General features: G+C 35.7%; 1 protein-coding gene across 2 annotated transcripts in view; it reads left to right on the top strand.

Moving 5' to 3' along the window:
- Window positions 1–274: 274 nt before the first annotated feature.
- The window catches only part of LOC123548568 (uncharacterized), a 45896-nt gene continuing 21971 nt past the window's right edge, over window positions 275–24199 (top strand). Inside the window, exons 1-2 of one of the 2 annotated variants that reach the window (XM_045335934.2) lie at window positions 275–352; window positions 21150–23134. In XM_045335934.2, coding sequence (XP_045191869.2) covers window positions 21215–23134 — 1920 coding nt within the window. In that variant the 5' untranslated portion in view covers window positions 275–352; window positions 21150–21214. Of the gene's footprint in view, window positions 579–21149; window positions 23135–24199 lie in introns of both variants that reach the window. The other variant, XM_045335933.2, reaches the window with a different exon arrangement.

The following is a 24199-nucleotide window of genomic DNA, read 5'->3' as shown; positions in this document are numbered from 1 at the left end:
CTAATCACAAATAAGTATCTGCTGTTACTGGATAACTATAGTTTGTCGCGTAGAAGCTTTATAGCTCTTGCTGTATGTTGATTATATGCGACGTTGGATAAAGCCTACCTTTATCTGGCTTTACCTTTAGTCTTACAAAGTGACCATAACTAAGATAGTGACGAGTCAGACCTGGAACAACTGTAACGACCTCCTTCGCTACATTCCATCCATCCAAATAGTTAAGAGATAGTAGCCGGTTACTTTATATAGGAGTATCGTAAATGTAATATACTTACCTCAAAAATGGCTGCCAAAAAAGATTTTCCTGCAAAAAATGAATCATATTTATCATTTTCTCGGAGAAAGACATGTTAGTGAATTAAATAACCTTTGTTATGTGAGAAAGTATATTTTAGAGATGATTCGAAAGGCTGTCATTAATATGATTATGTACGAAGTGAAGTGAAAACAAGTGATATTTTATCACACTGCAATCAATTTTCAATGGTATAATTCGTTAACTATTTTGTTTGAGAATGCTGTTAATCTTCAACTAAGAAACCAATGTAAAGAGGAAAACAAACTGAACTTAACTGGTACTATGCCCCAACGATAACTTGATATTTACAAACATGACTATAAATAGATTAAAATGGAACATAGGGAATTCAACATTTTTCTAACATGTTAGATTATCTAATTATGTCTAGATTTTGTACCAGTTGCAAATTAGCTCAGTGGTAAAGCATACAGTCCCTGTTAAATAGATCTTTTGCCGTGTGGGTTCGAAACTCAGCATCGACATTAATCTTTTTTCTCTTAAAGATTTAGATTCCGTCATGAACTTTGTGACAACACAGCTGAGAAGTATCTTAAGCCGATATGGCAGATCAGAAAAGTTTACCATTGTATCAAAGATGATATTGACTAAATGCATGCATTTAAGCCATGCAAATGATAATTATACTATTGTTTTATATTAAGGCATACATACAAATACAAACTATCAAACAAAGAAACAAAAATACGGGAATAAAAATGAAAACGAAAAGAAAAAAAAAACAGAAAAAGACAAAAAATGAAAAAACCCTCACGAAGGTTCGAACCCACAAAATGATTTACTTATAATATTCAATTGTTATCTACAGTTTACCCGACTGAGCTATGTTTCCATATAATAATAGTATATTTAAGATGAAAGAAATACTAATATTTACTTAGAAGGTAATGTGTAAGCATTATGATTACGGATTGGTATTTCATCGGTTATCATGAAATAGAATCGTCCTCGCGTTTCGGCGGGAATCTTGTTATCATTGGGGATTAGTATTCACTTTCAATCAGTTACATTGTCTATTCTTTCAGGGGTAACTACTCCAAATTTTATACAGTACCTCTACTACGGCCCTAGTCCAACTACAGTCATTTCGGCTTCATTTGCATATTCACATAAACAATCTCTTACATCAATAAGTGTTTGTAGATGCCTTTATCTGAAATTTTTACAACAATAGGAGAGATCGCCGTGACGCCGCGCATTAACACCTGTTTATCTGGTGGTTGGCAAAACAATTGTTTTTACATTGTTTATCACTTTATGTATGGGATAGGAACTTTTAATAACTTTTTCATTCAGGGTTTCCACTGGGCACATTTTTTTTTTCACCACTTAAATTTTTTAAAGAAAAAGTTGTGGACGGAGGATGAATAATGTCGAAAAAATTAGAATGAATATGATATAACTCAATTAGTTCAGTTTTCTACAGTCCACAAATAACTCAAAAAGCAGATGCATACACATTAACATTGATTTATCATGTAAGGATAAGTAGTCAGTTCAAAATTATATACCTTTTTTTTTCAATCTCTTTTTCATTTCATACTTTAACCATGCAATTTGCTCTTGAACCAGTCTATCCTAATATCGCATTGAATCAAAAATAGGTTTTATTCTTCTCAACAATTTTCAAAACAAATCTATAAAACGGGTCACACATTAAACCGGAATCCACGTAAAAACCGGAATACACTTTCTATAACCGGAATAACCTGTAGTTTTTTAATTAAAGGTGTTTTTGAAGGTTTTTTGATATAATTCAATCATATATATCATAAATAATCAACATACCAAAGGAAAATACAATACGTTCACGCAAAACGATTTTATAAGAGATTGAAATTCGGCGACCGCGCGGGAAATTACCATAACCAAAATACACCCGTATTTCTTCAACAAATGCCATTTTTGAAGTGGTTTATGACTGAATTCAAAAATATATATCATAAATAATTAATTTTCAAAATGAAATTAAAATACTTAAAAATTGCGCATTACGTTTTGTACATGATTGAAAATCGGCGAAGGCACTGGAAATTTGCGTATTCGTAAATGAATTTCCATGCCCTAAAATTCTCTAATGTACACCCGTATTTCTTAAATAAATGTATTTTTAGGGTTTATGATAGAAATCAATCATATCTAAAATAAATAATTAATTTACAAAAATATACATGTACAAAGATGCATTTAAATCCGCAACGACATCGTATTGCTTTATTTAAAACCACATTTCTATTTACGTTCACGAGGTCACGTACACTAACAGAAATCTGTTTGCCAAAAATCGTTTTACTCCATTTATTTAAATTGCTGCCGCTTTTTCATTATTTAAGATTTTTATGTCTCCCCCAGGAGACATATTGTTTTTGCCCTGTCCGTCCGTCCGTCCGTCCGTACGTCACACTTCATTTCCGAGCAATGACTGGAGAACCATTTGACCTAGAACCTTCAAACTTCATAGGGTTGTAGGGCTGCTGGAGTAGACGACCCCTATTGTTTTTGGGGTCACTCCATCAAAGGTCAAGGTCACGGGCCTGAACATTGAAAACCATTTCCGATCAATAACTAGAGAACCACTTGACCCAGAATATTGAAACTTCATAGGATGATTGGTCATGAAGAGTAGATGACCCCTATTGATTTTGGGGTCACTCCGGCAAAGGTCAAGGTCACAGGGGCCTGAACATTGAAAACCATTTCCGATCAATAACTAGAGGACCACTTGACCCAGAATGTTGAAACTTCATAGGATGATTGGTCATGAAGAGTAGATGACCCCTATTGATTTTGGGGTCACTCCGGCAAAGGTCAAGGTCACAGGGGCCTGAACATTGAAAACCATTTCTGATCAATAACTAGAGAACCACTTGATCCAGAATGTTGAAACTTCATAGGATGATTGGTCATGAAGAGTAGATGACCCCTATTGATTTTGGGGTCACTCCGTCAAAGGTCAAGGTCACAGGGGCCTGAACATTGAAAACCATTTCCGATCAATAACTAGAGAACCACTTGACCCAGAATGTTGAAACTTCATAGGATGATTGGTCATGAAGAGTAGATGACCCCTATTGATTTTGGGGTCACTCCATCAAAGGTCAAGGTCACAGGGGCCTGAACATTGAAAACCATTTCCGATCAATAACTAGAGAACCACCTGACCCAGAATGTTGAAACTTGATAGGATGATTGGTCATAAAGAGTAGATGACCCTTATTGATTATGGGATCACTCCGTCAAAGGTCAAGGTCACAGGGGCCTGAACATTGAAAACCATTTCTGATCAATAACTAGAGAACCACTTGACCCAGAATGTTGAAATTTCATAGAATGATTATACATGCAAAGTAGATGACCCCTATCAATTTTGGGGTCACTCCATTTAAGGTCAAGGACTCAGGGGCCTGAACATTGAAAACCATTTCCGGTCAGTAACTTGAGAACCACTTGACCCAGAATGTTGAAACCCTATTTATTTTGAGGTCACTTGATCAAAGGTCAAGGTCACAGGAGCCTTAACAGTGACTTGAGAACCACTAGGCCACGAGTGTTGAAATTTAGCGGGATGACTGGACATGTCAAGTAGATGATCCCTATTGCAGCCAACCATCAGTGTCTCTTTGACTTTCGCTCCTGACCCCTATTGACTTCTTGCCTATAGGACTTTGCATTGGGGGAGACATGCGCTTTTTTACAAAAGCATTTTCTAGTTTTATTCTGTTCTTTGTACTTTCTGGTCAAAAGTCTGAATTTTATGGCCAAAGTATGTATCCTTTATTTACTTTTAGAAAGAAATAAGTAATTAACAGAGCTCCAGATAAGATTTTAGGTTAAAGGGTATTTTACCCCCTGGTTTTTTTTTTCAAAGGGTATTTTACTCCTAGATATTTTTTCAAAAGGGTATTTTAGAATTCTAAATGGTCTTTCAGAATTCAAAATCATTTAAAAGGGTAATAATAATAACTGTTTGTTTGTATAATTTTCTGATATTCATGTGCTCCGCTGACGTGCCTTTGTCGACCAATGCTGTTTTCCTGAATATTTTTTTGAGCCTTCATTCAAATAGTTTAAACATTTTGTTTTCTGCATACATTATATCTTACACTACATCTTAATTTCAGTTACTGACCACTGCCATATATCAACAGCCAGTGATACTTTGACTGTCATTGTTTTTTGTTGTTTTTTTTTTTTCAGAAACATCCACATGTATGGTGCTTCGGCTTTTTCAACAGTTACCCATAATATATCATAGATCACGTGCTTAGCGATAGGCATTGTCCGAGTCATCTCCTCCCTTACAGAAGCAAGCCTCTGTGGCGTACATGCTGCGTATTTGCTGTGTATATGCCGCGAACACAGTAGTACGCCAGAGGAGTACACTTTACATACACCGCATGCCGCGTACATGCCGCGTACTATTTCGAGGAGTACACAGCATGTACGCAGGAGGTCACTAGTACACTTCAAGTACGCAGCACAGACTCTGAAAATTTAAGGAGTACACTGCATGTACGCAGGAGGGACTTGTACAAGAAAATAGTACACTGCATGTACACCGCAGATACTTTGAAATTTGTGCAGTACACTTCATATACGCGGGAAAGACTTGTACAATTTCTTTTGGCATTTATACTTAGTTTTTTTTTTTTAAGTTAAAGTCTGAAGTAAACTTCATATATGCGGGAGGGACTTGTTCATTTTCTTTTGGTGTTTATACTTTGAATTTTTTTAGGTAAAAGTCTGAAGTACACTTCATGCAGGAAGGATTTGTACATTTTTTTTTTTGGAAGCAAGAACTTGATTTCCGTGTAACTTTTATCTTAATAGCATAGAATAGTTCAGATTACCGGTATTCTGAACAATGAAAATTTGCCGAACTATTTGCAATGTTCATTTGTGAAGCTTACATCTTAGTGATTTCTGAGCTGCACCTTGCATGCAGTGTAAAAATATATTCTTTTTCATTTTGAATTAATCCTGGAGCTTTCTAACTTGGATAATTGAAAAGCCTTATTTGAACTTCCTTGCATTACATTTTGTAATACATGAAATAATTACCAAGATAATGCCTCAACAGTGCCCGAATCAGAAGAATTAATAGCTCTCACTGTTATTTGAATACTCTTAAGCAAAACACCATTCTATCATGTTTTATAAAGGCTTTAATGCTCATTATGTTAACTCATTAAGGCCTCACCAAATTAAAAAGTTGTTCATCGGATTTGCCGCTCATATATTTTCAGAACGTTTTTGGCTAATTGCGCTCGCCCCATTGGAAAAAATCAATCCAAAATTTTTTGGTGCGCTACTTTTTACGGACGTAAAAGTGTATAAATGCTTATATAATTCCAGTCCTAGATTTTCTCAGATGGATTTTAATCAAAATAAATACATTGTACGCACACATCGTCTATAATTAATCATAATACTTATATTTAGTTGCATTAAAGTTGTTTCCCCTTGATGCAGTTACGCCATTTTCTTCAAATGTTTACCAAATTACATGCTACAAAAATTGGTTTATTTCATTGAAAAGTGGATGGAGAAAAGCATACTAATTTATTTGATAACATCAATCTACATTATTTTGGTAAGGGTAAGTACTTATTGATGCATGTCACTTATCTTTTTTCTGTTTTTTTCTGTCCAAATGATCAGCATTTGCATACGAAAGTTGGTGGGGTAAGGAATTTACATTATCACAGCAGTTTCGCCACAAGAGTACACAGCATGTATGCAGCAGGAGTACACAGCATGTACGCCGCAGGACTCGGGCCAGGAGTACACAGTATGTACGCCGCAGGAGTACACAGCATGTACGCCGCAGGAGTACACAGCATGTACGCCGCAGGAGTACACAGCATGTACGCCGCAGGGGTAGTACACCGCAGGCTCATTTGCATGTGAAAAGTGTATGTGCCGCGTACATGCTGCGTACTATTTCCCGCATACTAAATTCCTCCAGCGTACATCCTGTGTACTATGTAGTCCACAGCATGTACGCAGCAAGTAGTACGCGGCAGAGCTCATTTGCATGTCAAAAGTGTACTACAAACGTACTATCGGTGTATGTGCGGTGTATATCCTGCGTACTATTGATTTCAGTACACATCATGTACACATCATATACGCTGTATGTACACAGCAAGAGTACGCAGCAGGCCTTTTTCTTCTGTAAGGGAGCTGTCACACACTTCAGTATACTTGGAGAAGAAAATGGCATTATTTTACGATATCGTTTGCGTTTACTTTTATGAGACGCCATTTTTGTTTGTTGTACTCGATTACAAAAAGGATGTGCTTGATCTATGATAAAATTGGATTACGCACTTTAATCGAGTAAAATACGTATCCCGTCTTTTCAATGCGTATCAGTACGCGTAGGTTTGATTTTAAATGCGTTTTTTGTAAATTTCAAAACGTATTTACGCAAATACGCATCTTATCTGGAGCTCTGAATTAAGATCGCGCTGTTTGAAGTTTTACAAATAATTGAAGTGATAATATTAAAAAATGAATACACTACGCGCATTTTTTTGTATGTGTTGATTAACAAAAGTAACGTCAAGCGATGTAAATTAGATATTACGATAGGTCGCACGTGCTCGTGGAATGTAAAATTACCGGCATGATTTTTTGTATCTTTACGATTCCCTGGTAAATTCCAGTCAATCCAAATAATAAGTTTGTTGACGTTTTTCACGATGTAATTTCAGAATTTTGGTAAAGTTACGACGTAAAAACACTTTTCCAAAATTTCCGAGTGGACTGGAATTAATAAAACTGATTTTAACAAAATAAGAAATTCTGTAAACGAAACACTGAAAAAGTATTTAAAGGAAGACTATGTTGATACAGGAAAACGACTACGATATCCGAGATATTATGACCGAGACTTAGTGCATCCTGGAGAGAAGGAAGGAGGAATGAAAATGTTTAAATCTACAATACATCAGTGTTTAAGCATAACATTGGATTAGTATTGATACGTTAATTAAAGTACATGAAAAATAAAATTTTATACTGAGTGTACCTGTTTTTCTTCAATTTTTCAATTTGCAATTATAACGACAAGTATGAAATTAAACAAAAGCTTATCATATTTAACTGCACTTACCTTGTCAGACATTATTTGTCGCATGTCGCATATGTGTGCTTACAAATATACTGATTAATTGATATAATCAATAGGTGTGATAATCCAATCAAACTCTTTCAGGACTAATCAGAGGCACATGTTTGTTACGCTGCATATATTCAAAGGATCTTAATTTTGCTTTGGAAATAAGTGCAGTAAACATTTTTATATTTATATATTAAACATAATATAATTCTTTTGAAAACTGATTTTTCGTAATTTATTTTCTCCTTAAATTATCAAATTAAACATGAAGAAATAATTCAATTAGTTCCAATAATAAACATACGGCCGGTTCTTTCCGATCAGTGCAGTTTATGCACCGACATGTGTTTTGTGTATAATTCATTTAAAAATTGAATATTGATATTTTTTCTTAATTAATTTTCTTTTTTATTTGTTAAGCGAAATATGAAGAAATAATTAAATAATTTCCAATTATAAACATGTGACATGCCCTTTCCGATCATGTTAAGCCCTTTCCGATCCGCGCGGTTTATGTCGGGACCCGTATTTTGTTTATGATTCATTTAAAATCGAATATTGATATTTTTTTGTCTTAAATTATTTTCTTATTATTTGAAGAAACAATTAAATAAATTTTAATAATCAACATTCCGGTATCTAGTCATAGCGAAGTAAGCGTAAAACATTTCCCGTAAGATCGTAAAGTTATAATCTCGTATACAGAATTAACTTTTAATTAACTTCTCTCAAATATTCATTCATATTTAATCTGATTGAACATGGTTCTACAACTTACAAAAAATGATAAAATGTGTTTATTTAAGAGAATACTATTTATTTTTTAAAAAAGGACGAGGGCATTTATGTTATGGAAACTTCCCGTGCGCTCGCCAAATCCAATTCTCGTATAAAATCGTTTTGCGTTAAAGTATTTTATTTTCCTTTTGTAAACTTATTATTTATATTATATTCAAATGATTTCTGCAATAAACCCTACAAAAATACCATTTATTAATAAAATACGGGTGTATTTCGGTTATGGAAATTTCCCGCGCGGTCGCCAAACTTCATTCTCGTATAAAATCATTTTGCGTAAACGTATTTTATTTTCCTTTCGTATGTTAATTATTTATGATATATATGATTGAATTATATCAAAAACCCTTCAAAAATACCTTTAACTTAAAAAATACAGGTGTATTCCGGTTATGGAAAGAATATTCCGGTGTATTCCGGTTTTTCGGTGGATTCCGGTTTAATGTGTGACCGTATAAAACTATCCCTATATAGAGTTTACCAATTTTGAATTATCTCCCTTTAATGGTAATTTTTCACTACTAAGATGTTTCTAAGACATGAACATTTAGCTCTTTAATTTCTAACTTTTCATTTCAAAATTTATATAAGATCATTTATCCAAAACAGCGTGTTTTATTTTCATACATTAAAATGTATAGCAAAAATACCACCTAAAGGTACAAGTAGCCCTTTATTTAGAAGCCCTTGTATGGGGTGGTGTATCAATGCTATACGTTGGGCACGTAAAAGAACCAAAAGTAACTGCTTTAGTTCATTTGTATCTCAAAGATTCTTCCGACTGAAATTTTAGGAACGCGCTGAAATACACGACTGAAATTTATGAGCGCGTAGATTTATTTAAAAGTAATATTTTACGATCGCGCAGATTTATTTAAATATCAATCGTGTAAATTTATCTATAACATCTTCGAATTGTCATTATTATCGATTACTTTGGCGAATCGGCTTGATATTAAAAATAACTTTCGTTTTAGTCTCAAGAAAATGGGTGGGGCTTTAGACGAAGCGCTCGGCAAATATTTGGTTTCATTTGCTTTCGTAATAGTAGGCGGGACTTAATTTTGCGAATCAGATTGACTGATAATCGTTCTTGCATGGAGGAACACTCTCGTGACTCGACAAATTTTTAAATTATGCCCAGAGGTGTAATTCGGTATCGACAAGGTGTATTGTCTTCGTGTATTGCTAAATATCGGATTATCCGTGACACGCTGTGTATAATATTATTGATCGGTGATAGTCGGCACGATTCTTTGTAACGGTGTTGTTTGATATGATATCCAGTAGTAAAACAGATTGCTATACAGGTTTACCTCGGATGTTTATTTTACGTAAATTTAAAATTGTTAACTGTGGAATTTTTTTTTCGCCAGTTTAATTTTTTTTCGCCAAAAAAGGAATTGGCGAATAGCAGCAGAAACCCTGCCATTTATTTAAGGATTTTAAAAATTCAAGAAGTTTTGAAATGCTTACGATTTTCATATTTTCTTATGCAATTATCTTTTTAAAATGACTGTAAGGGGTGTAACTGTTTTAAGTTATGTAACCTATTTCAGTTACTTTTTCAAGCATTTTATAACCTGTATTAGTTATAAAATATAGTTAACTCAGGTAAGTTATTAAAAAAAAGTCTTTTTGCTGTTCTCACAAAGTGACCTTTAGGTCAGAGACCACCAATTCAAAAAAGTACAGGGAACTTACTGGGAATGAGGTAAGCGTATACCTGGGAATAAGGTAGCATCTGTGCGTTCTGATTGGTCAGTCATGTAAACAAACCCAAGAAGTGATTATTTTTTTCAAAATGGAATATTTTTACTGCATTTACAGTATTTCATTATACATTTTGACAAAATTTGCTACATTTTATGTGTATTGAAAAAAAGTTTCATCAAATGAATTTCTCCCGCCATGACAACGATGTAAACAGGGGGTCATCTCATTCACACGAAAATTACTTAAATAAAGTATCGCTATTCATATGTTTTTCGTCCGATATTTCGGTGGAACTAAGATAGTTCTTGAAAAAAATGTGATTGGATATACATGTCTCGATATATGGAAGACCGTACACGCCATAATGTTATAATGGAAGTCTATTAGGGCTGTCATCGATAGAAACGATATCGATGTATCAACGATTTTTTTTTGTCGATCGATTATTGATTCCCATTTTCAAAAATCGATATTTTACAGGGAGAAAAAACTACCCAAATAAACACTCAGACCCTAAAAAACAACTTAAGTTCACAAAGTTGTAAATTTGGATGAATGCAAAAAAGGAGTGAAGGCAAAATAAAAATGAAAGATGTTATTAATTTTTATGTATTTCTTTTATTTCATAAATACAAATACAACACAATCAAACAGAAATATGGAAAGTAGGCAGTAAAACTTAAAATAGCATTTACAGGAAGGTATATAGTATTATATGAAGAAATAGGTCGTTAATCTAACTTAATAAACAATATATCGATGTATCGTCGATATTTGTCTTCTGAATATCGGTATTGTCGATACGCCTAAGACCCTATCAATGACAGCCCTAAAGTCTATGGGAAAACAATTGGTGTTCTCTACCCTATAAAGTGAAATTAGTAGCAAACTGTGGTTAATCAAATTCTCTTTTGGTCTGAGCATGACCTGATAAGCATAATGGGATATTAAGAGTTTTATAGCTTTAAAACATTTGCGTAAAACTTTATCAGCCTTGCGTAAAATACTTTACTGCATAGCTGGAAAGATAAAAGGTCAAGGATTCAGGAAATAATTGCATTAGTCTCATTCATAATGAGGAATTGGCACAGGAGGGCTTTGTAATATTTTATGATGACTGAAACAAGTTATGAAAAATTAAGCAATAACTCAGATGGGTTATAAACTGCGATAACTTGAAACAGTTACACCCCTGACTGAATGAATTACCATTTTAAATGACATATATGATATAATTAGCCCACCATCATCAGATGGTGGGCTATTCAAATCACTCTGCGTCCGTGGTCCGACGTCCTTCCGTCCGTCTGTCCGTCCTTCCGTTAACAATTTCTCGTTATCGCATCTCCTCAGAAACTACTAGGGGCATTTTGACCAAACTTTGTCAGAATGATGTATTGGTACTCTAGTTGTGTCCCCCTGAAAATCAGACTGGTTCAACAATTCTTTAGTGAGTTATGGCCCTTTGTTTATTTCTATAATTTACTTAGATTTATATAGGGAAAAACTTTGAAAATCTTCTTGTCCAAAACCACAGAGCCTAGGGCTTTGATATTTGGTATGAAGCATCATTTAGTGGTCCTCTACCAAGATGATTCAAATTATTTCCCCGGGGTCTAATATGGCCCCGCCCTGGGGGTCACATGGTTTATATAGACATATATAGGGAAAAACTTTGAAAAACCTCTTGTTCAAAACCATAGGGCTTTGATATTTTGTATGTGACATCATCTAGTGGTCTTCTACTAAGATTTTTGTGCCCCCGAAGGGAGGCATATAGTTTTTGAACCATCTGTCTGTCAGTCTGTCGGTCTGTCTGCAATTTTCGTGTCCGGTCCATATCTTTGTTATCGATGGATGGATTTTCAAATAACTTGGCATGAATGTGTACCACAGTAAGACGACATGCAGAGCGCAAGACCCAGGTCCGTAGCTCAAAGATCAAGGTCACACTTAGACGTTAAAGGATAGTGCATTGATGGGCGTGTCCGGTCCATATCTTTGTCATCGATGGATGGATTTTCAAATAACTATGCATGAATGTGTACCACAGTAAGACGATGTGCAGTGCGCAAGACCCAGGTCCGTAGCTCAAAGGTCAAGGTCACACTTAGATGTTAAAGGATAGTGCATTGATGGGCGTGTCCGGTCCATATCTTTGTCATCGATGGATGGATTTTCAAATAACTTTGCATGAATGTGTACCACAGTAAGACGACGTGCAGTGCGCAAGACCCAGGTCCGTAGCTCAAAGGTCAAGGTCACACTTAGACGTTAAAGATCATTTTTCATGATAGTGCATTGATGGGCATGTCCGGTCCATATCTTTGTCATTCATGCATGGATTTTAAAATAACTATGCATGAATGTGTGACACAGTAAGACGATGTGTCGCGCGCAAGACCCAGCTCCATAGGTCAAAGGTCCTAAACTCTAACATCGGCCATAACTATTCATTCAAAGTGCCATCGGGGGCATGTGTCATCCTACGGAGACAGCTCTTGTTCAAATTATCCCCCTAGGGTCAAATATGGCCCCGCCCGGGGGGTCACATGGTTTACATAGACTTATATAGGGAAAAACTTTGAATATCTTCTTGCCCAAACCACAAAATCGAGGGCTTTGATATTTGTTATGTAGCATCATCTAGTGGTTCTCTACCAAGTTTGGTCAAATTATCAAATATGGCCCAGCCCTGGGGGGTCACATGGTTCATATAGACTTATATAGGGAAAAGCTTTTTTAAAATCTTCTTGTTAGTAACCTACAATATTCAAATTTGGACCACATGTATGGTTTTGAGTGGCAAGATGAACCTTGACATGAGTTGACCTTGGTATTGACCTAGTGACCTACTTTCACATTTCTGTAGCTACAGCCTTCAAATTTGGACCACGTGCATAGTTTTGAGCACTGAAAAAACTTTGACCTTGACATTGACCTAGTGACCTACTTTCACATTTTTGAAGGTACAGGCTTCAAATTTGGACCACGTGCATAGTTTTGTGTTCCGAAATGAAATTTGACCTTGATTTTGACCTAGTGACCTACTTTCACATTTCTCAAGCTACAGCCTTCAAATTTGGACCACTTGCTTAGTTTTGTGTACCGAAACAAACTTTGACCTTTACATTGACCTAGTGACCTACTTTCACATGTTTGAAGGTACAGGCTTCAAATTTAGACCACATGCATAGTTCTGTGTTCCGAAAAAAATTTGACATTGATTTTGACCTAGTGACCTGCTTTCACATTTCTCGAGCTACAGCCTTCAAATTCGGACCACTTGCATAGTTTTGTGTACCGAAACAAACTTTGACCTTTACATTGACCTAGTGACCTACTTTCACATTTTTGAAGGTACAGGCTTCAAATTTGGACCACATGCATAGTTCTGTGTTCCGAAATAAAATTTGACCTTGATTTTGACCTAGTGACCTACTTTCACATTTCTCGAGCTACGGCCTTCAAATTTGGACCACTTGCTTAGTTTTGTGTACCGAAATGAACTTTGACCTTAAGATTAACCTAGTGAACTACTTTCACATTTCTGTAGCTACAGGCTTCAAATTTAGACCACATGCATAGGATTGTGTACCGAAACAAACTTTGACATTGACCTAGTGACCTACTTTCACATTTCTCAAGCTACAGCCTTCAAATTTGGACCACTTGCATAGTTTTTTGTACCAAAATAAACTGTGACCTTAAGATTGACCTAGTGACCTACTTTCAAATTTCTCAAACTACAGCCTTCAAACTTGATGCACATGCATAGTTTTGTGTACAAAGAACTTTGTCCTTGAAATTGATCTAGTGACCTACTTTCACATTTCTCAAGCTACAGCTTTTGAATTTGGACCACATGCACAGTGTTGTGTACGGAAATGAAATTTGACCTTGAGCTAGTCAGTAAGTCTTGAAATTTGGAACACTCAAAAATGGCACATTGGTGGGCGCCAAGATCACTCTGTGATCTTTTGTTTTAATAGCGGCGTAGCGATGTTCAAAACTTTTAGAAAAACACTGTAAGCTAAGCGTTCATAATTAATCCATTTTACTTCGAAATAATAATTAAAATAATCAATAAATTGCTTGTTTTAAAACCTTCCCGTTGATCAAAAATTTATTGATATGATTTGAGTTTTAAGGAAGTTTAAGCCCTTAGAAAAACATCACTGTTTACAAAAAACATGGACGCTCGGCTTCTGCCCACCCAATCTCTGTCTTATCAGTGCTAAAAATAGAAAATACAACTGATTTGTATACAAACACGATCTCTCCTATTTACACTGTTAAACAGTAATAGAAGATTTTCCAACATGAGGTAAGTATTTTCCAAAGAATAGCAGTTCAAAATTCACTAAAGATACTGTCTTCCTGAATGAGATTTGGTAACCCCCAGCTTACTTTCATTTTGCTGGACAGCTTTGACAACTCTGATCACTGACCAGCTGTGATCACTGACGCGAAACCAGTTAAAAATGGCTGCTATGCTCAATTGTTTAATGTAGACAAAATCAGAAATGCCAAATAACCAGGGTTGGCAAAAACCCGGGATTTAAGCATATTGCCCAGCCCAGTGGGAAAACCCTGGTCAATACTGGGCAATGCAATATTTCAGTTCAAACTTCAGTACATGTTTCAACACTTTAGTTGAGTACATGTAACAACCGGTTGAACCCATATAGTGATAGCAGTGACACCTGCATGTCGAGTGCTATAATATCTATAAAAATCTATTAAATAGACATTATTAAGATGATGATTGAGCAATTATTTAGCAAGATTAGAGGATTAAAGTTAGAAGTGTGAACAACTTAAATCTGGTCATTTAAATCATGAAGATCAGTTATCATATAACCATGCAACCTAAGGACCCTGTGTGGGATTGTTTTAATGTTACTTTGGATAATTAAAAAAAGATTGCAAAATGTAAAGACTGTGGCTCTGTGGTTAGTGCCAAAATTGAGAGTCTAAAGATCATAGACTGAAATGTTACACTGTGTTAGTCAATTGAAAGGGTGTTTTCAAATGTTGGTATTATTCAGACAAAAAAAGAAGAACTAGGCTGATAGACTATCATATGTCAGGGCTCTCGTGAGTGCCCGACTTGAGCGAAATAGGCACTTTGGAACTTCAAACTTCGCTCATATCTAACCTCGAAGGGAAATTCAAGTCGCCCGGTTTTCTTTGATTTCCACACTAATTACTGCTACCAGGACTGTTGACAATTTGCACGGTGTCATAACAAGTGTCAAATACACAAACACAGGCCAATAGCATAGTTTAAGCTCTGCTTACTTCAGGTACTTGCGAGATTTTCCCGAAAAGTGTGAAAGCGAATCAAATTATCTGATGCACCAGAGACTATTGTGTTCAGCCAATTAGCGCCGCGGTTATGTCTTTGACACTTCGCTTTTAATTGTCAACATGTTCGAGTGCAAAAAACAATGTTTTATAAAGAAACCGCTGATTAACCATGCGACTGACTGGAATATTGTACATAATAATATTATTTGTTACCTATGATAAAAGAAAGTCATGTAATGTATTAACTACGTTGACTCCCATCAATGAATTGATTCGAATATGTATTTCTAGTTAACACAGTTAACTTTCAGTTTTATTTGAGTGAGATACTGACATTCAACGAGATGATGACTCGGTGTTAATAATCAACACTCAGGGCACTAGACAACTTTTGGGGACAGGTACCCATACCCTCAGAAAGGGGAATTTTTCATCGTTTTAAGACAAAAAGGGAAGTTTTTAGCCATATATATCTTACTACTTTTCACACTTATTAATACTGTTTTCAATCATTTCGAACTAATGTAACTGTATTGCAGCAGTAATCTTCCTTAGAGGCACTATAATAGAACTTGAAAGAGAGTTCATATTTAGTTGTGTCAAACAACCTATTATCAGGGGAATTTTCATCTGAGAAAGGGGAAAAAAACATATTATTTTATGAGGGGAATGGGGCCCATATTCGGCCCCAAAAATGGCCAAACGAGTGCCTTGAACACTTCATACAATTTGAAAACACCTTTTTTCAGAATTTTGTAATGAAACAATAACCACTGTATGGGAAATGATCTAACTAAGAAAATAAATGGTCACATCAATGATTTTTATCTAGAAACAAGAAAATTACAGCCACTTTTCGGATCACTCAACAGCATTGCGGTAGGAAAAGTCTTCCCACTTCTCCCTAAAGTCTCGCCAATTTCGCCCTAAATCAGCTTGAGGGAGAATTGACTTCTCCCAAAACATTGGACCTAGCTAGACCCCTGTATGTTAAGCAAAATCCAGTTGTGACCTAGCGAGATCTAACTAAAAATGTTGAAAGATGTTTATTTTCACATAAAAAATATTTTCTGAGTAGTACTGGTATCGGACAAGTATCCGAACAGTACCAGATTCAGAATTCTAGTAATTTCTCCTTTCATGTAACCCTTCATAAAGGGAGTACTATATGTTTTGGAACGCTGTTTCACAAGCAAGCATCGAGCGAAATTTCGTTCATCAATGACAAGTGTTTACAGAGAAATTCTACCTTCTTTATTAAGCAATCCACTTTCTGTTTTGTTTACATCTGAGGGATTCCACATGACACGCATGCGCGCAGTGTATACAGTAATCAAGTAAACTACTGTCTACAAGCTAGACAAATACACAGTGTGAAAGGTGCTTGTCTGAAGTGTTGCATAATATGATTATACAGGAGCTGTACGGTACCGTACATAACGGAACGGAAGATAGCCACACCCTTTACAATTTATGGGAAAAAGTAGTAAGGTAGCAGGGTACGGACAGTCTTACATGTTGCGAATCGCAATATTGCACTTCCCTTATGAGCAGAATCAGTGTGGCCATTTTATATATGCGTGCATGTTTTGTGCTTTTAATTAATGGCAAGATCAGGATTCTTATACAAGAATAAAGAAAGTTATCAAAACGAAAGTTTTACACCATTCATGAAAAATAGCATGCCAAAATCATCAATTTTGCATTTCTTGAACAGCCTGCAATGATCCCGCTGCAAGAACAATGGCCAATTTTATTGCATTTCTCAATTTAGTAGTCCTTACTGAACTTCAGGATATAAACGGAATGGGGGCCCATCCAGCTCGTTTTTTCACAAAATAGCGAAAATGTTCCTGAGTATCAATTAACAAGCACAGATCCCTTCTGTGATTTGCATTTTCTGCGAAAAGGTGCCTCCTTGATTTAAACAAAGCTACCAGCAGTTAGTGTTACAACTGACATCAGAATTTTACATGTGCCGGCTGTATAAATTTTCTAAAGAATTAACAATCATTATCTCTCACCTTAATTTACAGACATCGAAAACCACGAAGTTCTAATTATATAAAATATTGACGGGGGCCAAAATTCGAAGTGTACCCTGCTACCTTAAGATTTTTCAGTTAATGAACAAAAGAGGGTTTTACTAGTTCTGAACTTTTATATGTCTTTCCCAAATTAAACCAAATAAAAATGTTTTCAATAGCATGAAAAGAAGTCTGTATGAGAGAGTCTAAACTTGCCCACCCCTATGCGCAAATTTAGCCAAAATTTACAAATTGTCGCCACAAGACAAAGAACGTAAAATACATCCGTTTTTACCATTTTCTGGCGTGATTGAACGTATTTTGTCATTAGGAATGATATAAGGGCACTTTCGCACCATTTTGCGAAAATAAATGTCCCCAGCCCCTATTTGCCTATTTCATGGGGTCCCCACCGTCCGAACATCCCTGATTGACGAAATGCATAGCTGGTGGGCCAGATATGCGCTGTGTGGGTTAATAATGATAAAAATGCTGTTTTTACTATACCAGAAACCTGTTACTTGAGCTAGAATCTAAAAAAATCGTATGCGTGTATATTGACTTTTATGCTTTTTTGTGTCCTCACCAAAACATTTTTGAGCTGCTGTGCCGTCAGGTAGCGTTTTAAGTCCCCAGAAAGTTTAGAATATCGAAGAAGAGGTTCTGAACTATGTGAAACTGCACAAATTTAAGAGTTCTTTCAAAATTTAATTTTGGTAGGGAACACTTAGATTCGAAAATTTGGGGCACGGACAGTCTTACATGTTGCGAATCGCAATATTGCACTTCCCTTATGAGCAGAATCAGTGTGGCCATTTTATATATGCGTGCATGTTTTGTGCTTTTAATTAATGGCAAGATCAGGATTCTCATACAAGAATAAAGAAAGTTATCAAAACGAAAGTTTTACACCATCCATGAAAAATAGCATGCCAAAATCATCAATTTTGCACTTTTTGAACAGTCTGCAATGATCCCGCTGCAAGAACAATGGCCAATTTTATTGCATTTCTCAATTTAGTAGTCCTTACTGAACTTCAGGATATAAACGGAATGGGGGCCAATCCAGCTCGTTTTTTCACAAAATAGCGAAAATGTTCCTGAGTATCAATTAACAAGCACAGAACCCTTTCATGATTTGCATTTTCCGCAAAAAGGTGCCTCATTGATTCATACAAAGCTACCAGCAGTTAGTTTTACAACTGACATCAGAATTTTACATGTGCCGGCTGTATAAATTTTCTAAAGAATTAACAATCATTATCTCTCACCTTAATTTACAGACATCGAAAACCACGAAGTTCTAATTATATAAAATATGGACGGGGGCCAAAATTCGAAGTGTACCCTGCTACCTAAAGGTTAATTACATAATTTAAAATCAAAATTATAAAAGATTTTCAGTCATAATAATTTTAAAGATTTATCGGAAACTGGTACTGTAGATAAACCAATTAACGTCAATTAGACTGCCCTTTCGGAACCCTTGTTTTTGGACGCATGCGTAGATAAGGCCGGTATTGTTTACACCCTTGCAAAGAGTAAAGACTAGGGTTTAACGATTTGTAGATTATTTTTGTAAACAATTTGTATTTAAAAATAAATATAATGAAAACCCTCGTTTTTTATCAGAAACTGGTCTGAAACCAGTAGGGTCTTTTTATATCTTGGTGTTCCTTTTATTAAAGTAGAGGTCTCTTATGAGATATAAATTCATTTTACTGTCAAATTGCGCACCATCTCTCCTCATCCCCTTGACACAATTTAATGAAACTTCACACAAGTGATCAGTAACAACAGTAGTTATGCATGGGGCATGTTAGATTCTTTCAGAAAAAAAATTGCAGAGTTACTGGACTTTATTTTTTTGTTACTATACTATATAGACACAATCTTGTGCGCACCATCTCTCCGCATCCCATTGACAGAAGTTAATGAAAATTCACACATGTGATCACTGATCAGTAACAACAGTAGTTGTGCATGGTGCATTGTTAGTTTCTTTCAGAAAAAAATATTGCAGAGTTACGGGACTTTGATTTTTGTTACTATGCTTTATACAGAGTCAGCATATGCAGTCTTTTACGTACCTAATCTCCTGAACCCATGCACACAATTTAATGAAATTTAATACAAGTGATCAGTTGTAACCCTAGTTGTGCATGGTGCATGTTAGGTTCTTTCAGAAAAAAATTCTGCACAGTTATGGGATTTTGTTTTTTGTTAACACACTATGTACATACAGTCTGCATATGCAACCTTGTGCACTCCTAATCTTCCGAACCCGTACACACAGCTTAATGAAACTTAACACAAGTGATCAGTACCAACCCTAGTTGTGCATGGTGCATGTTACGTTCTTTTAGATAAATATTCAGCAGAGTTATGGGACTTTGTTTTTTGTTACTACACTATATATATACAGTCCATGTAATTATGCCATCTTGTGTGCGTCAAATTGCAATGTACTGCGTCAGTGCGTGTGGGGGGTACATTCATCACCTTTAGTGGTAGCTCTAATTTTATTTTTAGCTCACCTGTCACATAGTGACAAGGTGAGCTTTTGCGATCACCCTTTGTCCGTCGTCAGTCCGTCAACAATTTCTTGTCTGCACGATAGTGGTTTCATTTATGATTTGATTTTAACCAAACTTGCACACAACTTGTATCCATAAGATCTCGGTTCCTTTCTTGAACCAGCCAGATCTCTTATGGGTTCTAGAGTTATGGCCCCTGAAAGGGCCAAAATTAGCTATTTTGACCTTGTCTGCACAATAGCAGCTTTATTCATGATTTGATTTTTACCAAACTGGCACACAACTTGTATAACCATAAGATCTTGGCTCCTTTCTTGAACTGGCAATATCCCATTATGGGTTCCAGAGTGATGGCCCCTGAAAGGGCCAGAATTAGCTATTTAGACCTTGTCTGCACAATAGCAGCTTCATTTATGATTTTATTTTAACCAAACTTGCACACAACTTGTATAACCATAAGATCTCGGTTCCTTTCTTGAACTGGCCAGATTCCATAATGGGTTCCAGAGTGATGGCCCATGAAAGGGCCAGAATTAGCTATTTTGACCTTGTCTGCACAATAGCAGCTTCATTTATGATTTGAATTTAATCAAACTTGCACAAAACTTGTGTCACCATAAGATCTCGGTTTCTTTCTTGAACCGGCCAGATCCCTTAATGGGTTCTAGTGTTATAGCCCCTGAAAGGGCCAGACTTAGCTATTTTGACCTGGTCTGCTCAATAGCAGCTTCATTTATGATATGATTTTAATGAAACTTGCACACAACTTGTATCACCACAAGATAATGGTTCCTTTCTTGAACCAGCCAGATCCCATCATGGGTTCTGTAGTTAGGGCCCCTAATAGGGGGATGGGGCTTGTTTTCCCTATATGGCTATATAGAAGACTTTGAAAATCTTCTTCAAAGCTACTGGCCTGTTTTCAAAATAATTTTACACACATGTTCCTTGGATGACCCTCTACCAAATTAGTTGAGATAATTTTGATTCCTCAAAAAACATGACGGCCTGCAGGAGACGTTCATTATCCCTATATGGCCATATAGAAAGCTTAAAGATTAAATCTTCTTGTATGAAACTACTGGCCTGATTTGAGAATAATTTTATTTAAAGTTACTTTAAGAAAATTTCAACTATATTTTCTCATAACTCTTTCGATTGATCTTTATTATGATGTTTTGACCTTGTAGACTTGTCCTTAAGTGCAATGATAACAGGTGAGCGATATAGGGCCATCATGGCCCTCTTGTTTTATTTTGCATGGACAATTTAAAGTTCTGAGGAAATAATGATATTTTGTTTTACTTCAGATGGAAAACAAATTGTCTCACCAAGGCTGTGATATGATGTCAATGAAGCACAAAAATGTAAGCCAATGAAACAAGTAACAATGGAAAAAGATAGACAGATCCCTAATGAGACGAAGAGGTTATCAAGCACTACAATTGCTGCCCACAGTAAAGAAACTATACTTACAAATGGTTGTGAGGATAGCAACCAGGGGACTCATACAAATTTCCAAAGGCAGACAGATATGATGAATGGACACGCCACTTGTGTAGCTATACAATGTAATGGCAACAATTTAGTAAATGATTTAGAATTAGAAGAAAATGAATACTTACAAGATCATGCAAATGATCAAAGAGAAACGAATGATAGAAAGAAGAAAAATAATGGGAAGAAAGACATGAAGATTACTATGAATGGTATAGATGTAAGATTGAATGGCACTGGATATTCTAGGACTGTATGCAATGTGTACAGACATGAAAATGATCTGATATTTGGAAGAACAAGAGGTGGTGTTGTGAGTAACCAAGGAACAGTCATAGCTAATCATGTAGCAAATAGTTTAGGTGAAATCAGTCCTCCAGTTAGAACAAACGGTCATGTAGAGGAAGTTGTTGAAACTTTAAGAGAAAGTTCTGAGAATGGTAAAGAACTTCAAGAGTTGACTGCACCTCTTGCAACACCAGAGAGTTTCTCTGATGATGATAGTGTACACGAAGATGGCAACCAATCACCTCAAGCATGCAATGGTTCTAACGAACAAACTTTAGAGCAATTAACTAATGTTAACAATGTTTCACATGAGCCGTCTGCCGAAGTAGTGTCACAGGTTGGTCAAAGTCTTTCTATAAATGGGTCAGAAATACCACTGCATATGGGAAATGAGGTGCTAAACAGTGGCGAGTCTTCAGATAGTCTGATTTGTGACGACTTTGATCAAGAAGTCATAGATTTGGATGATGTTAAAGAAAATGGTGCTCAAGATGATTCAGTTAGTACTGATAGTGATTTAGGATGTTTAATGGATAACCTAGATTTTGAGAATAACCAGGACGAAGAACAGGTACAGGAAGTAGAAAATGTGGAGGTTCAAGAAACTGAAGTAGATAATAATGATGACATTGGAGATTTTATCGAAGCAGACTTGCCTCCAAATGTAGAGAGATTAGCTTTCTTTTCAAGAGATTCAACATCGGATGAGGATGAAGGTTGTGGTGATGAAGTTTTACCAAATAACGATGAAGATATAGTATCTGACAATGAGACTATAGATCCAACTGACGGAGGTTACATGTCTCCAAGTAGAATGAATGAACAAAAAGTGTTGAACTCGGAACAGTCTTCTAATGGGGCATGTAATGTGCTATCGGCAGCCTCAAATTCTGTAAGAGGGGAAATGTCTAATCTTTATCCATGCAATATTTCTTGTGATAAAAGTACTGAAGAAAATGATGATTATGTTTCAAGTTTGGAATGTAGGTGTTCAGAAGAATGTGCAGTTGTAGAATGTGCTTCATGTAATGAGCTGAGTCATGATAGAAGCTCTTCTGGGAGAGGAGATAGAGATAGTAATATTGGAAATGGAGATAATTTATGTGCATGCTGTGATAAACCAATAGTTGTGGACAGCCAACGTCATCAAGAGTTAGGGGTGGATGTTTGTGATAAATGTTTTAAAGAATTAAATGCCGAACAAAGTCGGTGGTTTGAAAATGGTGCAAAACACAGGACTTGGCCAGGTTCTAGGTCAAGTTCATCCAACAATTTTCTCAACAGAAACTGTGGCAATGTATTGATGCCTTTAAACAATAACTATGAAAAGGTCAGTAATAATTCTTTCATTTGTGCTCGATTCAGCAGTAGTGACAGTGATCCATATGATCGGATATATGTCTCTGATTCCTCGGAGATGATTTCACCGGATACAGAAACCGGTACAGAATCAGTCTTCCATTCATCCAGTTTAACCAGTTCCGGCGGGACAGTTGTGCAATCTAACCAGGTAATACTACCTACTGGACCTTTTTATTCCATTACAGAAGATAGTACTTTTCGTATTGGTCGTTGTTTGTGTGTCTGTCTGTATCGTGTTTGTCTAGAGAATAACACCAAAACTATGAAAGGGATTATATATTTACTCATCACACAATTATTAATGATGGAGTGTAGAGATGGTACCTAAAAAATTCAAATTCATCTTTATAGTTTTTTTTTTCAGAGTGAAATGATAGATAAATGCGCCAATTTTCTAAATATATTTATGGTTTCCCTCTTCTCCATGTAAAAATAGAAATATTTGATATCTAAAAAATGACTATCTCAAAATATCTGAAGCAAAATGGACAACTCTTGTGTTGACCGCTTTTTAAAGATTTTAGGACTTCCCCAATTATAGTCTATATCAAAAGCTCCCACAGCTAAATAAATTCAATAGAGTATAAGGTAAGTTTACTCTACTTTCAACATTTTGAAAGAGCCTATACTGAACTTCCTTTTGTCTTTTAATCAAGTCAAATTCCAAGACTAGCCAAGGGTCTAAAATGCTTGAAAAAATTCTGAGTGAAAGAGAATGACATGCTTTTTGTTATAAGCTTACCAAAACCATACCAAAAATGTACCGTAAAGAAGTTATTAAAGATTTTATATTGTAACCAAACCCCTACACCATTTTACCACCAATATATTCCACTCATGAATGCACTCAATTCGGGTGATAATTGTTGATACATTTGTAAATGAGAGGCCCAAACAAAAACTTTTTTCAAGTTGTGTAAACAGTATAAGTTTTAAATTAATGTTGATATCTGAAATTATCCGATTACTTTGTTTTCAACAATAAATAAAACTCCTTTTAGTTTGTTTAGGGTAGTTGACCTGTAAAGAAAATCATCAAATAGAGTAATCTCCATATGCTTTTTCAGCATCTATTCGTTTTTCAAGGAAAGCAAATGATCGTGCTAGTCCCCTTCAGAGAATGTTTAAATTGAGTATTGCTTAAAATACATTACATAGAATCATTACTTGTCAGCTACCTTAACATGTAGTAATTACAACCACTACTTTAAAA

The sequence above is a fragment of the Mercenaria mercenaria genome, chromosome 6 (assembly GCF_021730395.1).
Source record: "Mercenaria mercenaria strain notata chromosome 6, MADL_Memer_1, whole genome shotgun sequence".
NCBI classification, from domain to species: domain Eukaryota; kingdom Metazoa; phylum Mollusca; class Bivalvia; order Venerida; family Veneridae; genus Mercenaria; species Mercenaria mercenaria.
The sequence above is the reverse complement of the archived record's forward strand: the minus strand, read 5'-3'. Positions and strand labels throughout refer to the sequence as shown.